General features: G+C 39.3%; 1 protein-coding gene across 29 annotated transcripts in view; it reads right to left on the bottom strand.

Moving 5' to 3' along the window:
• KIAA1217 (KIAA1217 ortholog) overlaps positions 1 to 22621 on the bottom strand; it is a 361365-nt gene that overhangs the window by 337945 nt on the left and 799 nt on the right. For all 29 annotated transcript variants that reach the window (XM_086860806.1, XM_086860862.1, XM_086860878.1 and 26 more), the window contains exon 2: positions 2160 to 2257. In XM_086860806.1, coding sequence (XP_086716932.1) covers positions 2160 to 2223 — 64 coding nt within the window. In that variant the 5' untranslated portion in view covers positions 2224 to 2257. The remainder of the gene's footprint in view (positions 1 to 2159; positions 2258 to 22621) is intronic.

Raw genomic sequence — 22621 nt, 5'->3', positions numbered from 1 at the left:
GAATTGCAGAGATTCAGAGTCTGTCCCTCAGAACTACAAACACAGCAGTAAGGTGAATTTAAACTCAGCCTGTCTCAAGACAGCCAGTAATGAATGCAAAGCATGATGAACAGAAACAGCTTCAAACATTTGAGCTAATAGCGTCACAACACCTGATGACAAGTTAATTCCACTGATCTCGAGAGGAGCAGCTTGCTGACATCATCTATCCAAGAGGCAAACAAGAGTACAGTCCCTGTAGGGGCACAGATTGCATCCTCAGACCTCAATATGTTTATTTCCTGAACAGGACCTGGTCATCAGTTCGAGTGATCATTGCCAATGTACTGATAATGCTCTGCTGACAGTGGTTTCAGAAGAAGCTTCACATCAACATGGATGACACAACTCCTCACAATTCTTCTCAGCAACAGCAATCCCCCATCACTGATGCAAATCCTCCCAGAGAGGTCGCCCCAGCACACCAGCCCTCAGACACCAGAACAACAGCCCACAGACAGCGCTTTCAAGATCATGAAGTGGGCCAGTTTAACAAAATAACTTATTAGCCCTGACTGTGCAGACAGATCTCTCACCCATGTAGTTTCCACCCCAGGGGAAGGGAGGGCAGCAGGCTCAGAATTCCGCTGAATTTGTGGGCCTGTGGACAGAAAAGTCTCTTCCTCGCAGTCATCTCTTCCCGAGCGAGATGATGGGACAAGACAGGAAATAATCAGTTAACAACATGGCTTTGAAAGATCATTTCCTGGGAATCAGATTATTTTTCAAAATCAGCAGCATCTTTACCCATTAATTCAGACACTAAGGATACATGCCCACCACAGAACAAGTGAGATGGCACTTGCTAAAGCAACTACAGTAGTAGATCAAAAACATTAGTATTTGGCCTTGCAGAATCCAGAGAATCAAAATGCATTCCTGCCAGAGCCTAAATGATATCCAAAAGGCAACAGTCCATCAGTAATCTACAAGTTTCCTAAACCAAAGGTCTGAGGAACTGTCCCAGCATCAGACTGCATTATCTACATAAAACAGGATAATTTCTTCTCAACTCTGCTTGGCATATTCAGGCATCAGACTGCCCAAGACAGTTCTTTGTTGTAGAAAACCAAAGAGAGAATATTTCTTCATTTCAGGTACCTCTCCTCCTTCTTGTCCAAGTAGATAGTTAAAGCAAATGAACAGATGTCAATGAGTACTTTAATTGTCCTTCTTCTTGGACAGCTGGATTAATTCCTAGAGACTCCCCTTAGACCCACAGGACTTCTTGCCAGGGCTATTAGAAGGATCTAGGTCAAGAAGTCCACAGTTCTGTCTAATAGCTGTCTATCAATAGATAAAATAGTCTAATTTCTAACATCTATAAAACAAAAAACATGAACATGTAAATATTTAGATTTATTTCCAAGTATGAGAATTGTAAGCAGAGTTTCTGTTTCTCATCAAGACTCCCCAGCAGACATAGTGATCAGTGATAAAATCATAAAGAAAGGCCCAAGTCCAATTCAGGCACTGAAAACAGCCAAATGCCTGCCTTAGAGGGTCAAACAGGAGGTCCCAGCCATCCACCACACCTTAGTTTTGCAAGAGGAAAATGATACTGCTGGAGTACCACATAGAAAGTAATTATTTCATAAAAGGCAGCCACATCTAACAAATTTTAGCATTACACAGAGGAAGTGATGGGGCTCACAGCACATGAAGGAAATCATAACAGAAAAAAAAAGATATCCAGAAATTAATTTTTTTTTAAATAGGAGAGCAAGAGTGCATTTCAGATGCACATCCTCTAATCCACCTTCCTCACCCCAATGCTCATATTATATTTATATATACATATAAAACAGACAATGAAGGCATAATTCACAACTTAGTGAGCCTCTCCAACTCCTATTAGTTCTGCCTTTATATCCTCCCTATCCATCTAACACATAATCATCTCTCCAGAGGAAGCTGTCCCAAAGCATGTCAGAAATAAGAACCACATGCACCCACCACTTCCCAACAAGGCATCCCCCAATGTACACGAAGCCAGGTGAGGGAGATAAGACACACAGGAAGGGGCTGATGAGACCATCCCATGTCACTGGGTTTGTGAAGACAGGTGAGCTTGTGCAGGCAGGCAGCATTTTCCACAGCGAGGATGAGGTTTCACCTACCCAGCTCCCTACAGGGCAGCGCCACGCTCCAGCGGGGCGGCCGGGCGGCTCTGCCATGAGGCATTCCGGGGCATCACAGCACGGGAACGTCAGGAAACCTAAAACAGGAAAGAAGTGAGTCAAGAGTGAGTGTGCTGAAGGCCCTTTGGAAACCAGCACTGCTGGCCTCCCACAGACAGCCACAGCTGAAAACAGCACTGCAAACAGCACTTCATCGAGGCTAACCAAAACATTGTTTGTTAAAATTCAATTAAAGCTGGAAGTATGAGCAATTTAACAGCTATTCACTTCAGAAAAATGTTGCAATGATCTCAAAACCAAATATTTTTAACCCAGCAGAAATGCCCTGCAGCAGCTGGGTGACAGCAAGGAAGAACAGTCAGGTCTTTGAGTCCTGTTCCCCACACACGTGCACCCACTCCCTTGCAATTGTCTCTGATTGGCAGTGTGATTTTTCCTAAGATTAGAATGCCAGGTGGGAATTGCAGGAGGAACTGTCCCTATGTCCACAAAATGAATGCATTCCAAAGATGGGGAAGCTGTGATGACTGCGACTGACTTTGGTACAGTCTGCCCACAAGAGTATAAAATGCTGGAGTCTGGGCCAACTGGTCCCCTCCAGTTGCAGGCAGCTTCCAGGTGGATCACAGCCTCACCCCTTCCCCAGGCAGAGATGCCTGCAGGGTACATCCACTCTGAAGACAGGGAACACATATTTTTGGACAGGGGAGTCCAGCACTAAGATCCGGTCATGTGCAGAAATAAAATCCAAAAGTACCCACTGAGGTGCTTTGTAGCCTTGTAATTGTTCATTCTACAGGCCAAAGACTGCAAATCTGTACATTTTTAATTGAATCTGCTTATGGTATAACCCTTCAGACCTGATTATATTATACATTGCAGTGGCAGTATTTAGATACTGTGTTAGGAATAGATCTAACCACAACTATTCACATAATTGGTCTCATACTTCTCACACCTGGGTCTTCTCTCTACAACTCTGCCACAAGTTAGCAAGCAGATGATCCAACTTCTTAAAGCATCTGCTACCCTTTCATCACAGGGCAGAACTGACACACTCCCAAAGAAATTCTGAGCTCTCAGCCTTTCTAAAATTTTATTTCAGCTTTATTTCACCAGTACACATTTCCAAGCTTCATCTGTTTGTTAGTTCTAGTCATTTCAATAAATAAAACATTATATCTAGAAGCAAGAAAATAAAAAAGAACATTATTTAAATCACTCAAGAACAGTGTGAGTTTAAAGATTAACAATGCCATTAATGTGATTTAAGTTCAAAGTGACAATGTCTTGAAATAATGACCGTTATTAAAAGTACACCAAGCAACTAATGTGGATCTACTGAAAGGCTGAGACATAATTACACAATTTGCCCTTTAACTTGTGTCTAAGTAGTTTAATGGATATTTCCCAAACTTAACGACAACATTTCATATTCACCAAGCCTTGTAGGCTGATAAACACAGCCTATGATCTCAAAATTTTAAAACAAAAGTACTTTTAAGAACACTGCTTGACAGTAGGGAGTCATTGGTCACACCTGCAAGAGGTTGGCTGCATTAGTGAGCTTCTGACTACCCTAAGAGAAAGCAAAAGGCAGAATCCCAGTGCCTCTGCCTTTCCTTGCCCCAGTTTCCCATGATAAAAGAGCAGGGCACTGGCAAAATGCTCCAGTATTGCCTCCACATCATTTTTCAGAACAAGCCCAGACAATCTGTTAGCAAGAACCACAGATTCACATCTAGAATTGAAAGGGCCAAAGTACTTGAACACGTACAAAGAAGTCAGCCAGGAGAAGGTTAAAGGAGGCAGAGAAAGTAGCTGGGTTTATGTCTTCAGAACTGAGAATAGCAACACTGCTTATTTAAACCAGAATTCAGGCTACACAATCACAACTGGCAAAATCAAAATATTTTGTACAGTCTATATTTAATTAAATTAGGTTAATTTTCACTATAAAACTGAAAAATAATTACTGGCTAAAAAAATAGCATAAAATATCCTTTATCTAAAGAGTGCTGTAGTTGGAAGAGAACATAGTTCATTCTTCATACAAAACAGAAGAGACTAAATTGCTTGAACACAAAAGATAACTCAAATTCATCTACCAAGTTGTACCCAGCAACTCTGTAATAATTGCATACAGAATACAAACATGCTTTGTTGAGAACTCACAATATCTAATCAGCTATAATTCTGAATTTTATTTTCCATTTGTAAATTACCAAGGGAGCAAACTACAGAACAGGGATGTAAAATAATATTCTAGCTGGAGAGATTTTGCTAACACATAAGCTTCTACCCACCCCTTCCCTAATGCCTGCAAGGCTCTTCTGCTTCTGAACTTAGTTCAATTGTTAGTTTCTCTTTGAAGGTATTTTAACTATAATGCAAGCAATGCTCTAATGAATTCTCAGTGCTGTGCTATCTTTCCCAAACAGTTCTTTTACGTCATCTACAAATTTGGATGCTGAGATGTACTTGCTTTACTTGTGTGCCTCTCTGTTTCTGAGGAATGTCAATATTATCATCAAGTGAGAAGTTTCAAAGTTTCTAAATTTAAAAATAAAAGAAAAAAATTAACACACCAAAAAAGCCCCAAACATATATCTTCTATGGATTAACTGCTTGCTCACACTTACCTGTTTTGGCATTTAACCCTTCTCGCCCTTCCCCACCTGCCCAGTTGCTGCCTGGTCCTGCACAGGTCTCTGGAGCCAGGGGAGGGGGTTTGCGGGGTCCTGCGAGTGGCACAGCCTGGGCAGCACCACACCAACAACTTCACCCCTCTCCCTTACAAGGCTCATCCTCTGAGTAAGCAGATTTGGTAGCTTGCATTCCTCCCCAAACTTGCCTCTGCCAACAATCATTTTTCAGATTCATGAGTAGTCGCAGCCATCCCGAGCCCCCAAACCACCGAGAGCTGCCCTAAAGACATGATGCACTGTATCCAGTAGAGGCAGGTGGCAGTGCCTCATGCTTGGAGCATCCAGAGACCACAGCTCTTACTGCTCAGGGACACTTCTGGCATTGTTCCATGTCATGCCTTCCCTATGATGGCATCTGAATACATTTTGCCATCAATTAAGGTCCTGCTGTGACAAGGACCCTTCTGGAAGGGCAGAGGCAGTGGCAGCATGGCTTACGCCTTTGTTCCCTGCTGCAGCAGTGACAAACAAGCTTTTCAGTGAAGGAAAAGTATTGTCAGCTGCATCTCTACACTGAACTAGCCAAAACTAATGTAAGTAAGTTAAAAGGAGAATATTATAAGAGGAGAACAAAAGGCTACTGGTCTGCCTTATGAAACAGATTTATTTTTTAATAAACTAAAATATGCTTCTTTGAGGCCAGCAGTCAAGGACCAAATACCTCACTTTTACCAGCCCAACTGCAAGAGCCATGCCAAGCTCACTAAAAATGCAAAGGCAAACAAAAAGCCAGAAATTCCCTCTATTCCACAGCATTCTGGCATCTGTAAAAGTAATTTATCAATGAATTAAATAATTATGCCAAAATTACCAGTCTTTTTGACACAGATAATCATCCTGTGTTCTTTAAAGAAAAGCAAACATTTCCAGGTTGTAAAAGAACAATGATAATAATGTTTCTTTTCGTGTAACCAGCAGCTGACAATTTTATACAATAAATAACGCTATTTTATAGTAATAAGTACAATGTCAGCAACAGAGTAAAGTTAACATATTAACACTGAAAGAAATTATCTCTGTTCTCTATTAATCTGCATTCCTTACAGATGGTTATTTATAAAAATTAAACATGAAACTATAAGGTTATCTATGGCCATATTAGCAAACATCTGCTTGTGATTCTGATTTCATGTTTGCATGCTATTCTTGGAAAAGTAACCTTTTTTAAGATGTACCAGATGTGACCAAGTGTTCTTAATCGTAAAATATTTGTTTCAGCAAGATAAAAGTTCAGGGCCAGGAAAGAAATCACATATTCTGAAAAGAGCAACTGCCTTATACTGCTGCTGCTCAATTCTCCAGAGGAAAAGTGTTTCTGAAGAGGGAAAAATACAGTTTATTTAGTGTGCCATTACAGATAATTGCTCTTATTTTTAAATATGAAACATTCAAATGTATAAACATGGACTCAACTTTCAGGCAGAGAAGTTATGCATTACAAGAATTGCATCACCTATTCACTCTCCAGCATGGGACTGACACAGTAACCTTCAATCTCCAGTGGCAGAAGTTTAAGCAGCCTTCCACCAACTGACCTTAGAGATCTTGACTTGCTCCCCAAATGGCCTCACCAAGATTTCTCCTGCTCACAACAAGAAAGAGGCAGTTAACTGTGGGATGGGAAGGTGCTGCAGGCAGAGGTGAGAGTTAGAGCAAGCAACATGATGGAGTTAATGTAGACCAAACCAAGGAGAGATATGTTGCTCAATTCTTTCTTACTGTCTCACTATAACCTATTAACTGTTTAACCTATTTCCTAAAAGTAATAATTTTATAAAAGGGTTCTGGACCATCAAATTATTTGTTCATTATATTTGATAGCTATACCCTTTGAATGAATAATACTGTTAATCCATAGGAAACAGATATGAAAAGAAAGGAAATTAATAACATAGAATAGCTGAAGATTAATTTAATGGCAAATAAAAAGATTAACAATTAAAAATAAATTAGAAATGCTAAAACTTCTCTATACATCTCAGAAAACTGAGCTGCCCTGGTCTTACAAGGCTCACATTTTGCTTTATACTCTCCTGCCCATGTCCACTTGCATCTTAAGACTCAGATTAAGTCTCCAAGATGAGACCACACCATTTTTCTCAGAAAACCCTGGAAGGTACAGGAGTTTGACCATGGTGGTCAGACACAGGTCAGACAAAGGTGCAGGGCCAGGGCGCTCACCAAGCCTCCGCATCTCTCAGCCAAGCTCTTCCTGGCACCTGAACAGGTTTTTCATTTGGGCCTGTTGCCCAAATAATACTTGGGACCTGGAGAAGATTCCTCTCCACCACCACACTTGGGTAATAAAACCCAAAAATTTGTAAAAATGTGTTTTCCCTCTTTGCTTCCCATTCCATGAAGAACAAGAATTCAAACAGGGCACAAATGACACAAAAATCTGTCAGCATGCATGCAAAAGGCAAGTCAGAGAGCTGCCCTGTGAGAAGGGGGCTCTGTTGAACTGGAAGTTATGCTTCAGTGAGCAATATAACATGTAGCTAATTGAATGCATAGTTCAGTGCAAACTGGGAAGAGCCTGCTTCCACTTCCCAGCCATGGACCAAGCAGAGACGGTGCCTGCAGACACAGAACAGAGCACAGAGCACACCTGAAGCCACCCATGCAGGAAGGCAGTGGCTCAAGGACTCTTCCTAGGACAAACAGGCAATATGATGGGAAAAGGCAAAAAAAGACACAGTAGCAATGGAGCAAGGGCAGAGGAATAGAAACACCAGAAATCATTCATTTAATGCAAAAGCACAAGCAGATCTGAAATCCTTCCAAGCCCCTTCAGCAATGATGTGCGCTTTTGTAAGCAGAAGTAGCTCTTAACATACTTTCTGCTTGAAATTAATTCCTCCTAATGGAATTCATTTCAATTTTGAGCTGATCAGCTTCCATTTTGGATATATGAAAGCATCCAAATGGTGTTTCTCACACACCTCTGCACCACTGACATTGTTTCAGATGCACCCCGGAGAGATGAGAAAGTCACATACAAACACAAGTGGTACATTAGCTACAGTGAACAGGAACATCTGCACTTAGCTATGGTACCTTGAAATCAGTAATGCAGCCAAGGAAAGAACTATTTTCAGCAATCAGATAAGTCATAAAGCTATTATTAATTCATATGGTTTCCATCTCTGTTACTCCTTAAAATTCTTCAGGATAGAATCATTTGGGTTGGAAAAGACCTTTGTAGTCATTGAGTACAACCATAAACCTAACTCTGCCAAGTCACACTTAACCATAGAAATCTAACCACAACTGCATGGCAAAAACCAAAGAGCAAGAAAAGCCTACCCTCAGTGAAAGAGAGTAAAAGGGCACCATACACTGTATAAGAGTCTTGATGGACACACCTTAAAACATTGTAGAAAGTTGACTACTCCTAGAAAATGCAGAAACTGAGTCATAGGAAGAATGTCTAGACTCCTCAGCCAGCTGTCAACAAGGCACAATTTAATCTGTTTTACCTTGTGTTCAATCTGCTCGTAAAGACTTACTAAAACAATGTTTTTATTTAATGTCTTCACGTATACATCTCAGGAGAATGTGATTAATTGACAAATACACAAAGACTGCTTTTCTCTGTTCCTATTAACTTATTCAGAATAAGTTTCCTAGCACTATCTTGACCACTAATTTTCACACAGCTCTCAAATGAAAATAAGTCTTGCTAATCCTTCCTAACATTCATGGCGTGTTTTCATTCGAGTAGTACCACTAAAGACAGGACAGTGGAAACAAAGTACAGAGTGCTGTACCCTCCCTCTATCTGCCACACTGAATTCAGAGTATCTGTATTTGATAAAGCAGTAAAAGACTAGAAGCAAGTCTTCCAATGCTCCTCTTATTATCAGCAGCAGATCTGCACTGATGCTACAGCAAGCAGTGACAAGTTTTCAAAGAAGCTGCAGCATGTACAGAAATGCCTTACACAGCCAAACAGAAAATCTTCCTTCCCATTTCCTCTGGCTTCAGACTAAAGAAGCAAACTCTAAATCAAGAAATTTCATGAGCACACAGGGAAAGACAGATGCATTGTTTCTACCTGCACTAGAAAACTTCATGGTTAAAAAGTTCATGTTAGCACAGCCCCACTGAAGAACCAGCAGAGGATCTGAGCACTCTGCTGATGATGCAGTACTGAACTATGTAAAATCCAAATCCTCTGTGAAAATGCAGCTGCTCCAACACTGAAATGCACACTACATTATGTTAGTGAAGATAGAATTTGCTGAAAGATAGATACTTCTATTTTAAAGATGATCAGTAATATGTTATTAACCACCAAAGTAATTAAAATTTTATCACAACTGTAATACCCTTGTACTTAAAAATAAAAATGAGAACTCGAAGTTGTTTCTTGCATTTTTTTCAAACACAACACTTGGTACCAAAAATACTCCTATTAAGGAGCAATTCATAGCTGAACAAAAACCAGTTAATGTAGTGATCCACTAACCTTCAGAAAAGCTGTTAATATTCAGGATTCTGCACAGCAGGGTAGAGTTGAGAAATTAATCCTTTTAAAGTTGAATTTCAACAACAGACAAAGACATGTGTTAGTCGAATTCTATTCATGGCAATCATCCAAATATCAAATAAAGTTTTCCTGGCTGTGCTTCAGTCATCCCCATTCACAGCTAAAGAGTACTTTAATAAATGTAGACAGACAGTATAAAACCTGTGTCCTGTTTGCATCCAGATCTATACATCTCAGAAAGAGAAAACATTACTTACTTGTTGTCACTTCAAGAAACATACCAGGAATGACTGAAAATCCATCCTGTGCAGTTGTTAACTCCAGACAAAAACCCAAGAACTCAAAAGAGGCTACTAAAATACCACAGTGGACAAGGCAGAGAAACTAAGGAATGACAGACCTGCATATATGTGAATATAATTGGGTACTCTGCAAAACAGTTAAACACCTCAGCAACGTATTTTAAAGGCTTTAGCACATGTAAGGAATAGAATTTAAGGATACATACTTCTCTCATAAAAAAACATGAAGTGGTGGTGGTGTGGAAATCAATCTGTGCACAACATCTTAAGAATTAAAAGTTTTAAAAAGTCCCTAATGTTGATATGCTTTAATCTTACAGCATGCAGGAAAATGAACTAAGCTTATGTGTGGAAAGAATCCAAATATGCTGTGTATGAAAATTCAATTAAGAAATTCAAACAGCTTCATTTCACCATACAACACTGTTGGATACAGTTGTTATAACAATGGCATTTCTTTATTCATGATTCTATACTAAATTGAATTCTAAGGATTCTTGGTTTTCTCCCCATCACATTCTGTCACTACAAGGATTTCATTTCTCAAATGCTCAAAGAAACACAAACACAGTATGACCAAAGTATATCAATAGCAGCTATTTATCAACTGTTCTATCAACTGTTATGGTATCAAAGTTCACCAGAAACAGAGAGGTGATGAGGTGCTCCAGCCAGTCATGCTGGTTCCTTAAGTGCAGTGCACCATTCAAATTCAGATGCACACAAGTCCACCTGACCCTCAGTTTATTTTTGTCGTCTCTTACACTTGCTGTAGTACAGAAAGGCAACAGCAGCAATGTATGAATACAGGCACTTTTTCCTTTTGAGGCTACACCACAATATTTGACATGAAGAATTAAAGCATAGAGGTATTCAGACAGATTGTCCCTACATTGCAGCCATCTCTCAGGTTCAATATTTCATTATGAATCTGGATGTAGAGGCTATGTTTATAAGATTTGATGCCCTACTAGTTCCTAGCATGATGTTTAGCATCTTGAGTCCACAAATCTTCACATTTCACCTTTACTCATTCTAGTAAAACACTGTTATTCAAAAGTATTTTCTTTCATCGTCTCCAAAGATAAGAAATATTTATGCTTCATGCAACCATTTTGGTTTCTACTTGTAATTCAACTATTATGTTTGATAATAAACATGATTTTTGAATGTTTGTTAAACAGTACTTCATGACACAGGTAAAAGAAATCTATGCTGAAAGCCTGGAGCCTGTAACACCACTGCTAATAAACTTAAGTGAACTTAAGCACACGAAGCAGATGTGCTGCATGAAAGAACAGAGCTCAAGACTCTTGTATCACACCAGCTTCTCTCTCTGGTATCACAAGATTCCAGATTAGGAGATAAAACTGTAACAACGTTTAAAAAAAAACCCAGATAAAGCAATGAGAGACAGTCTGGATGTTTCACTCATTTCATACTGTCAGAAGGGAGCTCAAAGCATGGCATATGAGTCCCAGACTTCCTGCTTGGCTTTCTGTCATAATCAGCACCACCACCAACTACTTTGAACATACTCATGATGGAAACTGGAGGGGAAAAAACTAAAAAAAGGAAACTGAAGAAGAAGATTATAAAAAACATCCCCTTATAGTAAGAGGCTGAATGATACAGCAGAAGTGTATCTTATGGACAGCATTTGTTCAAAGTAAGCTTTCATCAAGCACAAGGTGATACAATTCTATCTCAGGCTCTGCATCCAGGGGCCCTTTTTTCCTTCTAGAAGCAGCACTGCCAATGCACTCCAAGCCTCCCTTACAGTGCAGGTAAAGACTGGCGCAACTTAGGATGTGTACACCCTGCCACAGGCAACCCTAACACTGCACCTGAAAGGAATTCCTCAAGGAAATAAAGGTACAGGTTGTTTGTAAAAAATAGGTTATGAAACTATCAAGTTCTTCTGCAAATACACTCATATGGGGGTCTCAGGAGACAAGGAGGAACTCAAGCTGATGACAAAACATGAATGAAACATTATTTTCTGTACTGCAGAGCTAAAACCCCAACAGAATTGGAGGTAGACGGCAATAGAAGTCAGGGGTGTAACTACTCTGGAACTACCAATTTGTATAAAACTCAAGGCAGGCTGCAAATTTCAAACTTTACTATTTATTTGCTTTCTTATTATCTCTGATAGTAGCAAACTATAGGAAAAGAAACAATGGAGAGTATTTCAATTGTGACATCCTCCAATTTCTGACAATTAGCTACAGACTTGTCACTTCCACCTTCCTGCCCCACTTCACAAAGCAACTTGCACAACTCTTTCAGTTAATGGTCACATCAGTAGGTCATGTTACCCTATGCACAAGAAAAGCAAATGCTCACAGTTAACAGAAGCTACTGAATTCTGCAGCCTCCTGTTTTCCAGTCATTCTGTAGTGCTACTATCAAAACTTCCTGATTGCTCTACGGGAAGAGCTGCAAGAGGCAGATGTGTGCAGAACATCCCTCACTCAGCATTGCTTGTCCAGCATGGCACCTCCTACGAGCTACAGAAGGCAGGCCAGTACTACTACAGAAAGAAGCTTAGTGTTAATTCTGCTCCTGAGAACTTGTAGCATTATCCCCAAAGTTAAAAATAAAAGCACCTATAAAGAACCAGTTCCATCAGTTACTGTCTTGCTAGAGTTAATCTTTGGACCATGGCAACAAAGAAGTTCTTTTGGAGAATAAATCAATAAATAAGTAAATCACCAAACCCCAAATATTGTATTGACAATTCTCAACAATCAACAAGCAAATTGCTGTCATTTAATATTTAACCATGCAGGAAAATTGTGGTTTGACAATATGACATCTTTAGCACAAAAAAAAAGCCATTTAGTGTACTACAAGCATTTTTCTTGATGCTCCCACATGACAGAAAGTCTCAGTCTTACAGTTACTCAGCTATGTAAAACAAAATTGGGGGCTGGGATGATGAATAAAAAGTTCTGCTCATGTTTGCTGCAATGCAAAAATGCACTTTATTAGTATACACATAGTAGTTTGAAATTCTTTAAAATCAATGCATCAACTAAACTAATTACACATTTAATCAGTTCAGATTTAATATCTGATATTAGGTGAACTACTATAGTCAAAGCAATGCAGCTTTGCCTGGGTACAATGAATAGCTAACTTTGCTATATTTGAATGTTTCATGTGATATTCAATCACAGAATAACTAGACACAAGGTTTTAGGTTTTATGCCTCAGTGTTTTTTGTCCTACATTAGTAATTTGTACATTTAGGCTGGTTACTTCAAAAAGGAAAGTATGTTTAATGTCTGTATCTTTCTAAAGTGAGTAAGGGGACGAAGGTGTGGAGATGGGGTTTGGGCTCAAGTTGCTACACATCACGTTAGAAGTTACTGGACATGTCAAATCTCACATAGTCTTTACATAGAGGTCTGTAATAAAATACTGAATCTGTGAGGTGGCTACAGTATAGTGACATTTATGCTTTAATTCTGTATGTCAAATACCATTGCATAGCCTCAAAAGGAAAAAGTGTCTATATTTTTTATCACTACCATTGCATTTCATCTTCCAGAGTAAATGTAAGACATGCAAAAAATAAGCCCATCAGGGAAAAAATTGTGCAAATCCTGAAAAGCTGAAAAACATTGTTTTGATCAGTAAACTGAGGGTCAGGAGGACTTCTGTGTGTCTGAATTCAAAGGGTGCATTGCACCTAAGGAATTAGCATGACTGGCTGGAGTACCTGATTTGCTCTGTGTTTCTGGTGAACTTTGATTTTAAAACAATAGTAACGTTTTAAAAGAGTTGATAAAGAACTGTTATTGATATTCTTCAGTCATACCGTGTGTTTCTTTGAGCACTAGGGAAATTAAATCCTTGTAGTGACAGAATGTGAAGATGGGGAGAAAACTTAATATCCTTAAAATTCAGCTTAGTACAGAATCACAAATAAAGAAATGCCATTGTCATAATAACCGTGTCCAGCAGTGCTGCATGGCCAAATGATGTTCTCTTTGAGGGAGTGGGCAACAGAACTTGAGACTGATCTTCACTAACTAGCTTAAGCCACCAAAGAAAGAATAAACAAAATTGTGGTTTTAATATTGACATCGCTGTACTTCCTATCTTTGAATCTTAATAATTTTCAGCTTATTTGGTGCCCTTTGGAGATATTTGTTCAAAATTTTCAAAACGTCAGCCGTAGAAATAGAACGAGTAGGGAAAAGCACAACTTTATCCCTCGCTAGAAGTTGCCAGCAGCTCTCGAAACCGGCAGCCGGCAGAAGAAAGAGACTCTTGTTCTCGCCCTGCACACAACGCCCCACGGAACCTTTAGAACTCCGCTGGACACTCAGAATAGCATCGATGCTGCAGCCCCAGCGAACAGAAGGGCAGAGGCGCGGATGCCCCGCCAAGGACAGCGCCTGTCCCCGGAGCGCTCCCTCCGGCGGCCGCGGGGCTGCGGCAGCGCCGCCGCCCGCCCCGAGGATGCTGAACACATCCTCGCTGTGTCACACATCTCCTTCCGTTTAACCTCACACTCCTCTGTTTCTCTTATCGGTCCTCCCGCGAACGCGAGGGGGATTTTCTTCTTCATAGGAAAAAAAAAAAAAAAAAAAAAAAAAAAAAAAAAAAAAAAAAAAAAAAAAGAGTTAATACCCATTAATTGTTAGGCTGGATGCTAGCAAATGGCCTAATTTTTTATGAATGATATAAAGCATTCAGAGGTCTGGATTGCTCAATAAAGACCAGAGACCAAGCTCTGTGCCAGAGGCCATAAAGAGAACCCCATAAAAGAACTGGTTACAAGACTTGGCTTATGAAATAGCAGAAGTACATTAGTAGGATATTAATATCTACACATGGAGACACTTGGCTTACAAAAAAAAAATTGCAACACTTAACAAACAACACCTTGAAAACAGTAAAAAATGAAAAGGTTAACCTATCAGTAAATCTGCACCTATGAGTAACCAAGGAAGGCAGAGTGGCTTCACTGCATCATTTAGAAACTTTTAGATGTTACTGCAACTACAGTAATAGACAGAAACTAATAAATGGTCATGGGTCATTAGACAGCAAAACAATAACTCTAGTCAAACAATTCCAGTGCATGCTGGAGCTCTGTTAACATTAAAGCAAACATCAAAAGGAAGACTCTCTCACAGACTCACCTGCCTCCAAGCTCTTGGCCTCAGGTTTTCCCTTAGTGAGCTCCATCCATTAGGGCCTAAAGAGGAGCTCAGACAGGAGGCTAGAGTGCAAATCCTGCCTTTTCAACAGCTGTGTCATTTAGCTGCTTTGAGGATCATTAATGATGCTTATTAGCATGCTGACAGCTGATGTTTCCATCATTAATACCTTTCATGAATACACCAGCAGCTACATCCTTCACTGCAACACAGAAAAAAACCTGAAAAAACTGCATCTGCAGACAGTAAAGTCTAGCTCAGTGGCACAGCACTCATAGGTCCATTTTTCTCAGCATTGCCATCACTTGAAAAGAAAGGAAATAGCTTTATGCTTTCTTGCCCTCAAGGATGTTGGTTTGTTCATCCAGCTGCAGTTTTAATAGGAGACACATAAACAGACCTCAGCAAGTTACAATGCAAGGGTACAGAAGTGGGTTTAAACTTACTTAGGCTGAGGATTTGCTGAATGTTTTTCTCATTTTCCTGCCAAGTGATGCTGAAAGTGCTAACTAGGGGCTGAAGTAATTTGAATTCCTAAAATTACCACTCACAGAATTACCTAGTACATCTCAGAAGAACCTACTACGGAAGAACTGCTAGTTTGAAGGCAGCAATGTACAAGGTAACTTGAAACACTGCCGAAAGTGCTTCAAAATAGCCTCTTTGTCTACTACCTAAAAAACACCAAAGTATTCATATTCAGGTCTCATGTTTCAGAGGAGCAGACTTAAAGAATTAATTAATTGAGTCAATTAAACAGCTTTTCTAGCTGCACAACACAAACAGGCAAAGCTTCAGGAGCTAGGTCCTGATCTTGGCCCCATATCATGCTTGCTGGACTTTGGACTTCTCACATGGCAAATACTTGGCATTGCCTCATGTGCCTAAGCTCCATGGAGACAGGATATCAAGTATAACACACACAGCATTTCCTTGCTCTCTGCACCTCCTGCACCAAGAAGTGCATTTCAGCTTGGATTCTAAGGCACCCAACTTCTCAGTGTGCAAAAGGAACAGCCCAAGCACCTAGGTGAAACATTTAAATCAGGGAACTGATCTCCTTCTTTTAAAAAGCAAACCTCAAATCCACCTGATAGGCAACACAAAAAGCAGAGCCAAGATCTAACACACATGCAGGCACTGAGGATCCAGGAGAATCCCATAACCCATAAAGCCATTTTCACTGGGAGGAGCAGCAGCACAGGTTGTCCTGAGAGATTTGAAAATGGATGGAGCCTGCACAGACATGATTGAATCAAGCCCTAGGCAACCTGTTCTGACACCACAGCTGTCTGCTGGAGGCCACTCTAGAGACTTTATGAGGTCCCTTCCAGCCTGATTTTTCCCATGGGTTCTTTCCACACATGCCACAACATGTCCTGCCATTGTACTCTGATGTTATTCTAGCCTCTGGAAGGTACTGCTGTGGAGTCACACACAGATAAGTTTAAACTGATTCCACGAATAAGCCTTTGTATCTTCCCATTTTCAATGTTCCAATCTGGCAAAAATTTTCCTTATTATTGGAAAGAGGCAACACAAATAATTTTGAGAATACTATCAACTAGATACTTCAGTTCTTCAATATAATTTCTGAAGCAATTTGAAAAGCAATTTATGTATAAAATGCACTGTCTTCGTCCAAATTTTACCTCACCCCAATATAAAATAATGAACTGTTCCTACTGGAAACCAACCAGACAGTAGACCACAACTCTTCTCAAAAACAGAAAAATATTTTTGTTTGGAAAGAGTCACTAAACTCTGAACTAGATCTTAAGATTTTGTGATAAACATTAACTTTGCTAAATAAAAAATAAAATAAAATACTGCATTCTTTAAATCCCTTATTAGGAAAAGATGTTGCCTTTTTATGGCTATTTATTAGACACTAGCTGAATTTCAATAATGAATTGTAATTCAGCACCATATCATCTATTTATATCCACTGTTCTGAGCCAACTGCAGCTTACTCCATGATTTTGAAGATTTTGGCCAGGATTTCAGCATAGCTGGCAAATGCAAGCTGGCAAGCTCTTAGGCAATTAAAGTCTTATTAATTACTATACCACCACATTAGAAGAATGATAGAAATGGGACTGGATGACATACAGAAATCTTATAGTCATGCTTATAGCACGTGACTCCTTCAATATTTCTTTGGTGATTTTACAGTAGCATAGTACAGCTATCCCATCGGTCTTCAAACTGAAAATGTTCCAGCATTACCTCCGTGTTCCAATTATGCTAAAAGAGGATTATCCATACTAAAAAGTGGTTTATTCAAACAAATGTTACAATAGAAAGCATTTGCTCACTAAAAGCATAATACATGTTCAGCCAAAGTACTAATTACATACTCCATGAGTAACAAATAAGTATGGTTATATATACATATGTATAATACATATGATTACATATACATCCTTAAGGATTTCAACACAAAGACAAATAACTTCAAGAAACTTCTTCCAGCAAACCTTTCCAAATCTGTACAAACTCAGAGCAGTAAAGGATAGAATATTATAGAATATTCTATAGAATATATAGAATAAGGATAGAATATAGAATATATTCTGTGGTATTTCCTAATCACAGAATTAAACCCTTGACAGACAGAATGCTATTTCCAAGGCAGGACTTGTCATTACTAAAGCAATATTCAGTCCCAACTATCTTGACAGTCCATGTTCTCTTCTACATGATCCCAAGAGAACCATGTTGCTTTTCGCCATCAGATCCCTAATATCCAAAAACACAATCCTGAGCTCTGGCATTCCCATAGAGAGCCTTCCATTACTCTGTTTTATGGAATACAGCAAGAAAAAAGTTGATTTAAACAGAATATAGTGAGTTGATTATAAGGAAAGAAAGCTATTGCTATGTTTTACTTATAAAAACCTTCCTCGGTCAAAAAGCTCTACACAATTCATTTCTAAAAGAATTAGTAAATGCTTAACTATAAATAGTCTTGCATACTCTGCTGTACATTATACTGAATTTGTGCAATATAGTTTCAATGTATTCCAAGCAAAGTACAGAATAGGATAGTAACGTTAGCCATGCAGTGAACACCACAAACTGTAAATTAACTGATAAATGAGTATTTTGTTAGTTTCCCGGAAAATCTTCTCTGAGACTTGGGACCCCAGCTAGAGAAAGGTCTGTTTGAACTGCATATCCTGACATATCCAGGACAGAAGTGCTGCACCCACCAGCATCAGCTGCACCAGGAGAGGAGGAGGAGGACATGGGGATGTTTGGGGTCCAGAACTCCTAAATCTGACATGATTAAGTTATGTTCTTCCAGAGTTAAGGGGTCCTTTATTCAGTAGTGCAAGCAGTGCTTCCTTCTCCATCCTGGTAAAGGAAATAAGGATTTCAAGGTTTCTTGTATTCATACTCTTTTGGGAAAGAGATCACCAAAAAAAAACTAAATTAAAGGAAAGCACCAGGTAGGCCAGCTGAAGAATAAAATGCAGGCTTTTGTGAGTGTGAGCAGCATAAAGCTGTATAAGCAAAACCCAGAAGTTTTCCATTGTGGTGGGTTTAACTTGGTTTAAATTTCATCTTTCATCAAATACTCATCATCAATCACAAAGATTTTAAATACTCCTCTAAAACTGCATCTCAAAGGAATCCACTTCTTTTATTTTTTTTTTTAGCACCACTGACTGAGCACAGGGCACCCAGAGAGGCTCTGGAATCTCCATCCTTGGAGATGCTCAGAAGTCACCTGGACAACCAGCTCTAGGTGGGCCTGCTTGAACAGGGAGGTTGGACAAGATGAGCTCCAGAGATCCCTCTCAACCCAACTCCTACCAAATTCTACAAAAACACAATTTCACATCTCACTGCATCCAAAGAAGGGATGTAGAAAAGTAACATTTTTCTACACTTCATCTCATAAGATCTGAAAACTAATTTTAGGAGGAGAGGGAAAAGGAAAAGGAAACTCACAAACACACTTACATTTTAGGCAATTTGGGACCTAAAGTAAAAATTTGCATAATGCTACAGGAGGAAAGAAGAGATACAGGAAAAGAACCTAAAGCTACTCTAGTTAAAGAAACACAAAGTCCACAAGATTGTACAGATTTACCATTAAATTGCTCAAACCCAAACACTGTATCAAGTGATTTGGAGATACTCCAGCCTTCCAGGATTTCCTGAGAGATTTTCAGTGGGGAACTACAGAAGAAATTTCCAAAGAAATTGGAACAAAAGAGATGACAATTAATCATTTTAATAGCACCCTTATTTATTTATAAAAATCAAAAATAGGGGAAAAAATAACCCAAAAACAAAACAAAAAAACACCCCAAACCGTCACCAATATTTACTATCAGGGGATGATCTTGGAATAACCACTGCACTGTCCCAACTCATTTTGTCCTAGACACAAAATCAGTTTTTCTCCTGGCATTACTCAATGCCTTGGGACAGACAATGTTGTTGTCCCAAGACCTAACAGTAAACTTTAATGTTTACAACAAGTATCTCAGCATTTTCTTCTTGTGTATACATGTTTAGAGTTATTTCAATTGCTGGCTTGAAAAACTACCATTCCATTATTTAATGAATTCCAAGGCATACAGGAAAACAGCCAATTCCAGCTTATACTGGATAAAAAATGGAAGGAACACTATTATTCAACTATGCTGAAGGAGAAAAAAAAAAAAGAGAAGCAGTCTTGTACGTATATAAACTATGCATAGAGACATCTTTAGTGAATCCAAATCTATGCATACAAATCTAGAAGGACTTAAAGACAAATATAATGTCAAGTGTTTTGTGCAAAGTCTTCACTAAATCAAGATGAAGAACCACACCTTCTCCAGTCAGAGGGATTGAGATGTTTGGTATCACACAGAAACATCCCTTTGCACCACAGCACAACACATTCAAGGGAAGGCAATTTATTTTTTACAGAATTAAAGAATCAGTGATGCCTAGCTGAAACACACTGCTTTGGAAGAGGCCCAAAAGCTCAAGTAATTGCAATGGACTGGAAAGGCCTTCACCCCCAGGTCAGCAATTTACATTCCAGCTGGGCTATTTATGAGACAAAGCAGTTACCACCAACCACCCTTTGAATGCTCAAGTTGTCAATTTTGGTACCGTTGCCGAGGTGTAAGCACACACAGACACCGTCACAAACCAGTCACATGCCCTGTTTCAGTAGAAGAGCCCAGGACTGAGGTAGTGCACAAATTATTTAGTTGGTTACCACAAGCCAACAAAGCTGCTCTGCAATAAAATTCCTCTCTATAGGCTTGAGGTTCTGCCTACCACAGCAGTGTCAAATACAGACTTGGCATAAGGAATGGTAAATAAAAAAATGTCATCCTCCATGAGATTTAAACTCATTACAGTTTGATATAAGTGATGAGTCAAATAGAGAAGAAAGTCCATATTTTTTTTCTTTCCCTGCCAGCTAACATTAGTTCCACCCCATTTTTCCAGTTATTTCTTTAGTTTTCCTCCCTCACAGCTTGCTTCACACCCTCTGCTTCTTGCTCCAGAGCGTGGCCCTTTCTCTTCACCCCATATTTACCACCACAGTCTACATTCTCCTCATTGCTTTCTTCACTCCTTCTAACTTAACTTCCAAGAGTCTGTAAACTCTGACTAACCAACATAGCTATTGCAACAACGGGCTAGGTTTATCTCAAGACTTTATGTATCTTTAAAGCAAACTTTAGACACCTAGGTTCTCAGTACATGCATAATTTTTTCTGCATGTTTGTAAAAACTTCAAGTGCAATAGGGATGCAGTAGAACACAAAAAAACAAAACCAACAAAAAAGTGAAAAATCAACCATGGTTGAGAGTTAGGACAGGAACTAGAAATAAACATCCTCATTTTCAACTCTGAGTGAAAGACAAGCTTCAAAATCATTAACTGTCTCCTTTTGCTTACAGCAGGAGGTCACAGCAAATGTCAAACACAAGAGAGCTGTTCAATTAAGGGCAACCTTACAAAACTGTTACCAACAGCAGCCTAGACGTCATCTTTGCCCCAACAAAACGACTGTCCAGACAGCCCCTATTACACAAGGCTTCACACTAAAGAGCTGCCAAGGATTAACCTCCAATGAGGAGAAATTAATTTATTCATTCAAGAAACAAAACTGCCCTACCACAGCACTGGCTTCCTTAGGCATATGTAAGGGGAGAAAAACAAAAAAAAAGAAAAAAAAAGAAAAAAAAAGAAAAAAAAAGAAAAGAAGAAAAAAAAAAAGGCAAGCTAACTTTTCCCACCTCTTTCTACAGCCTAAACCAAAAACTAGACATGGAATACCAGTACAGTAACTGATCACAGAACAATAAACAGGAGGTTCCTATGTCAAGTACTGAACAGTAGGTAGTCAGCAAATCAGCTAATCAGAACATCTATCTGTTAAGAAAAAAAAAAAAAAGAAGGCACAAAACAAAAACAAATAAACAAGAAACCCTGACAAAACCAATGATGAATAAGAATACAAAGGCAATGATTTTATGGAGGAAGAAAAAAAGTAATCAAATACAGGAATTTTGTTAAATGGCAATTTTACTGTTGCACATTGAATGCTTTAGAAAAGATAGCTAATCTGAATTACAACAAATTGTCAAAATAGTTATAGAATCATTTTTTTGCCATACAGAAAAATATATATATATACAGTCCCAGACATGGGAGCATTAAAAATACTCAGTACTAAACTTCCTCCTCTAATTGTGCAATGATCTGAGGATAAAGGCTCTCTAATAGGTTCTCTAATTCTCTCAGAGCCTGAACTATGGCATTATGTAAAGTCTTTGGGCCTTTGCACATCAGTCAGAGCTCCAGGTACACACAGAATAAAATCAGAGGAGGTTCTGGCTGCAGAAGGAGTTGTGCACTATCAGTGCTGCACCCTGACCACTGTACATACAACATGACCATCTGTGTACAAAGAAATTCCTGCATGCATTAGTTTGGGTGTTATCAAAAGAATTTAGATTAGGTTTGGCTTGGTGAGCACAGAGTTAACGAAAAAAAATAGTTGGTAAGTTAGTGAGAGATCCAGCTTGGTCACTATATGAAAATGTCATTCTTAGAGAGCTCAAGGATACTGATTTCTATGCAAACTCGCTGCACTTCACACAGTTCACAAGGTCAGAAGGAAAAAATAAATAATATGGGTCTGATATCCATCTCTAACATGCAGAAAGTCAGTTTACCAGAAGTCTACAAGATTGCATCTTAATGCTTGATATTATGCAATACTTTGCCTAATGGTCTATCTGTGCTTTCCCAGTAAGCAAAAGCTACTGTGCAGGCAGCCTTCCTGAGCAACCAGAGACGTGCAAACGAGCAGCTGGTGATTTCCCTGGGAACTATGCAATGCCCATCTGCAGATCTCCAAACAAGGATTTTGAAGGCATCAGGACAGAGAAAGAACAAGAAATAAAAGCATATTAAGAAGAACTGATTTGAAACAGCAGCACAGATACGCAGCACTAAACACGACATTTAAATATTCTGAGAAGCTGACATCACCGCACTGCCCAGTACTGCATGCAGGGGCTGAACTTTGCCAAACGCGAACAAGCCAAATCCTGCTATTCTTGAGGCTAACAATAGTTTTGCTTGAACTCCAGAAGCAGCAGAAAAAAGTTGACTCTCGTCTGAGAGTAGATCATACCTCAGGGCACACGCGTGGGCAAAGACACGCAAAATATCCCACTATAAGCATCGTCCAGACCTTCACAGCATCCCTGCGATCAGAGCAGC

The sequence above is a fragment of the Cyanistes caeruleus genome, chromosome 1 (genome assembly GCF_971803275.1).
Source record: "Cyanistes caeruleus chromosome 1, bCyaCae1.hap1.1, whole genome shotgun sequence".
NCBI lineage: Eukaryota > Metazoa > Chordata > Aves > Passeriformes > Paridae > Cyanistes > Cyanistes caeruleus.
The sequence above is the reverse complement of the archived record's forward strand: the minus strand, read 5'-3'. Positions and strand labels throughout refer to the sequence as shown.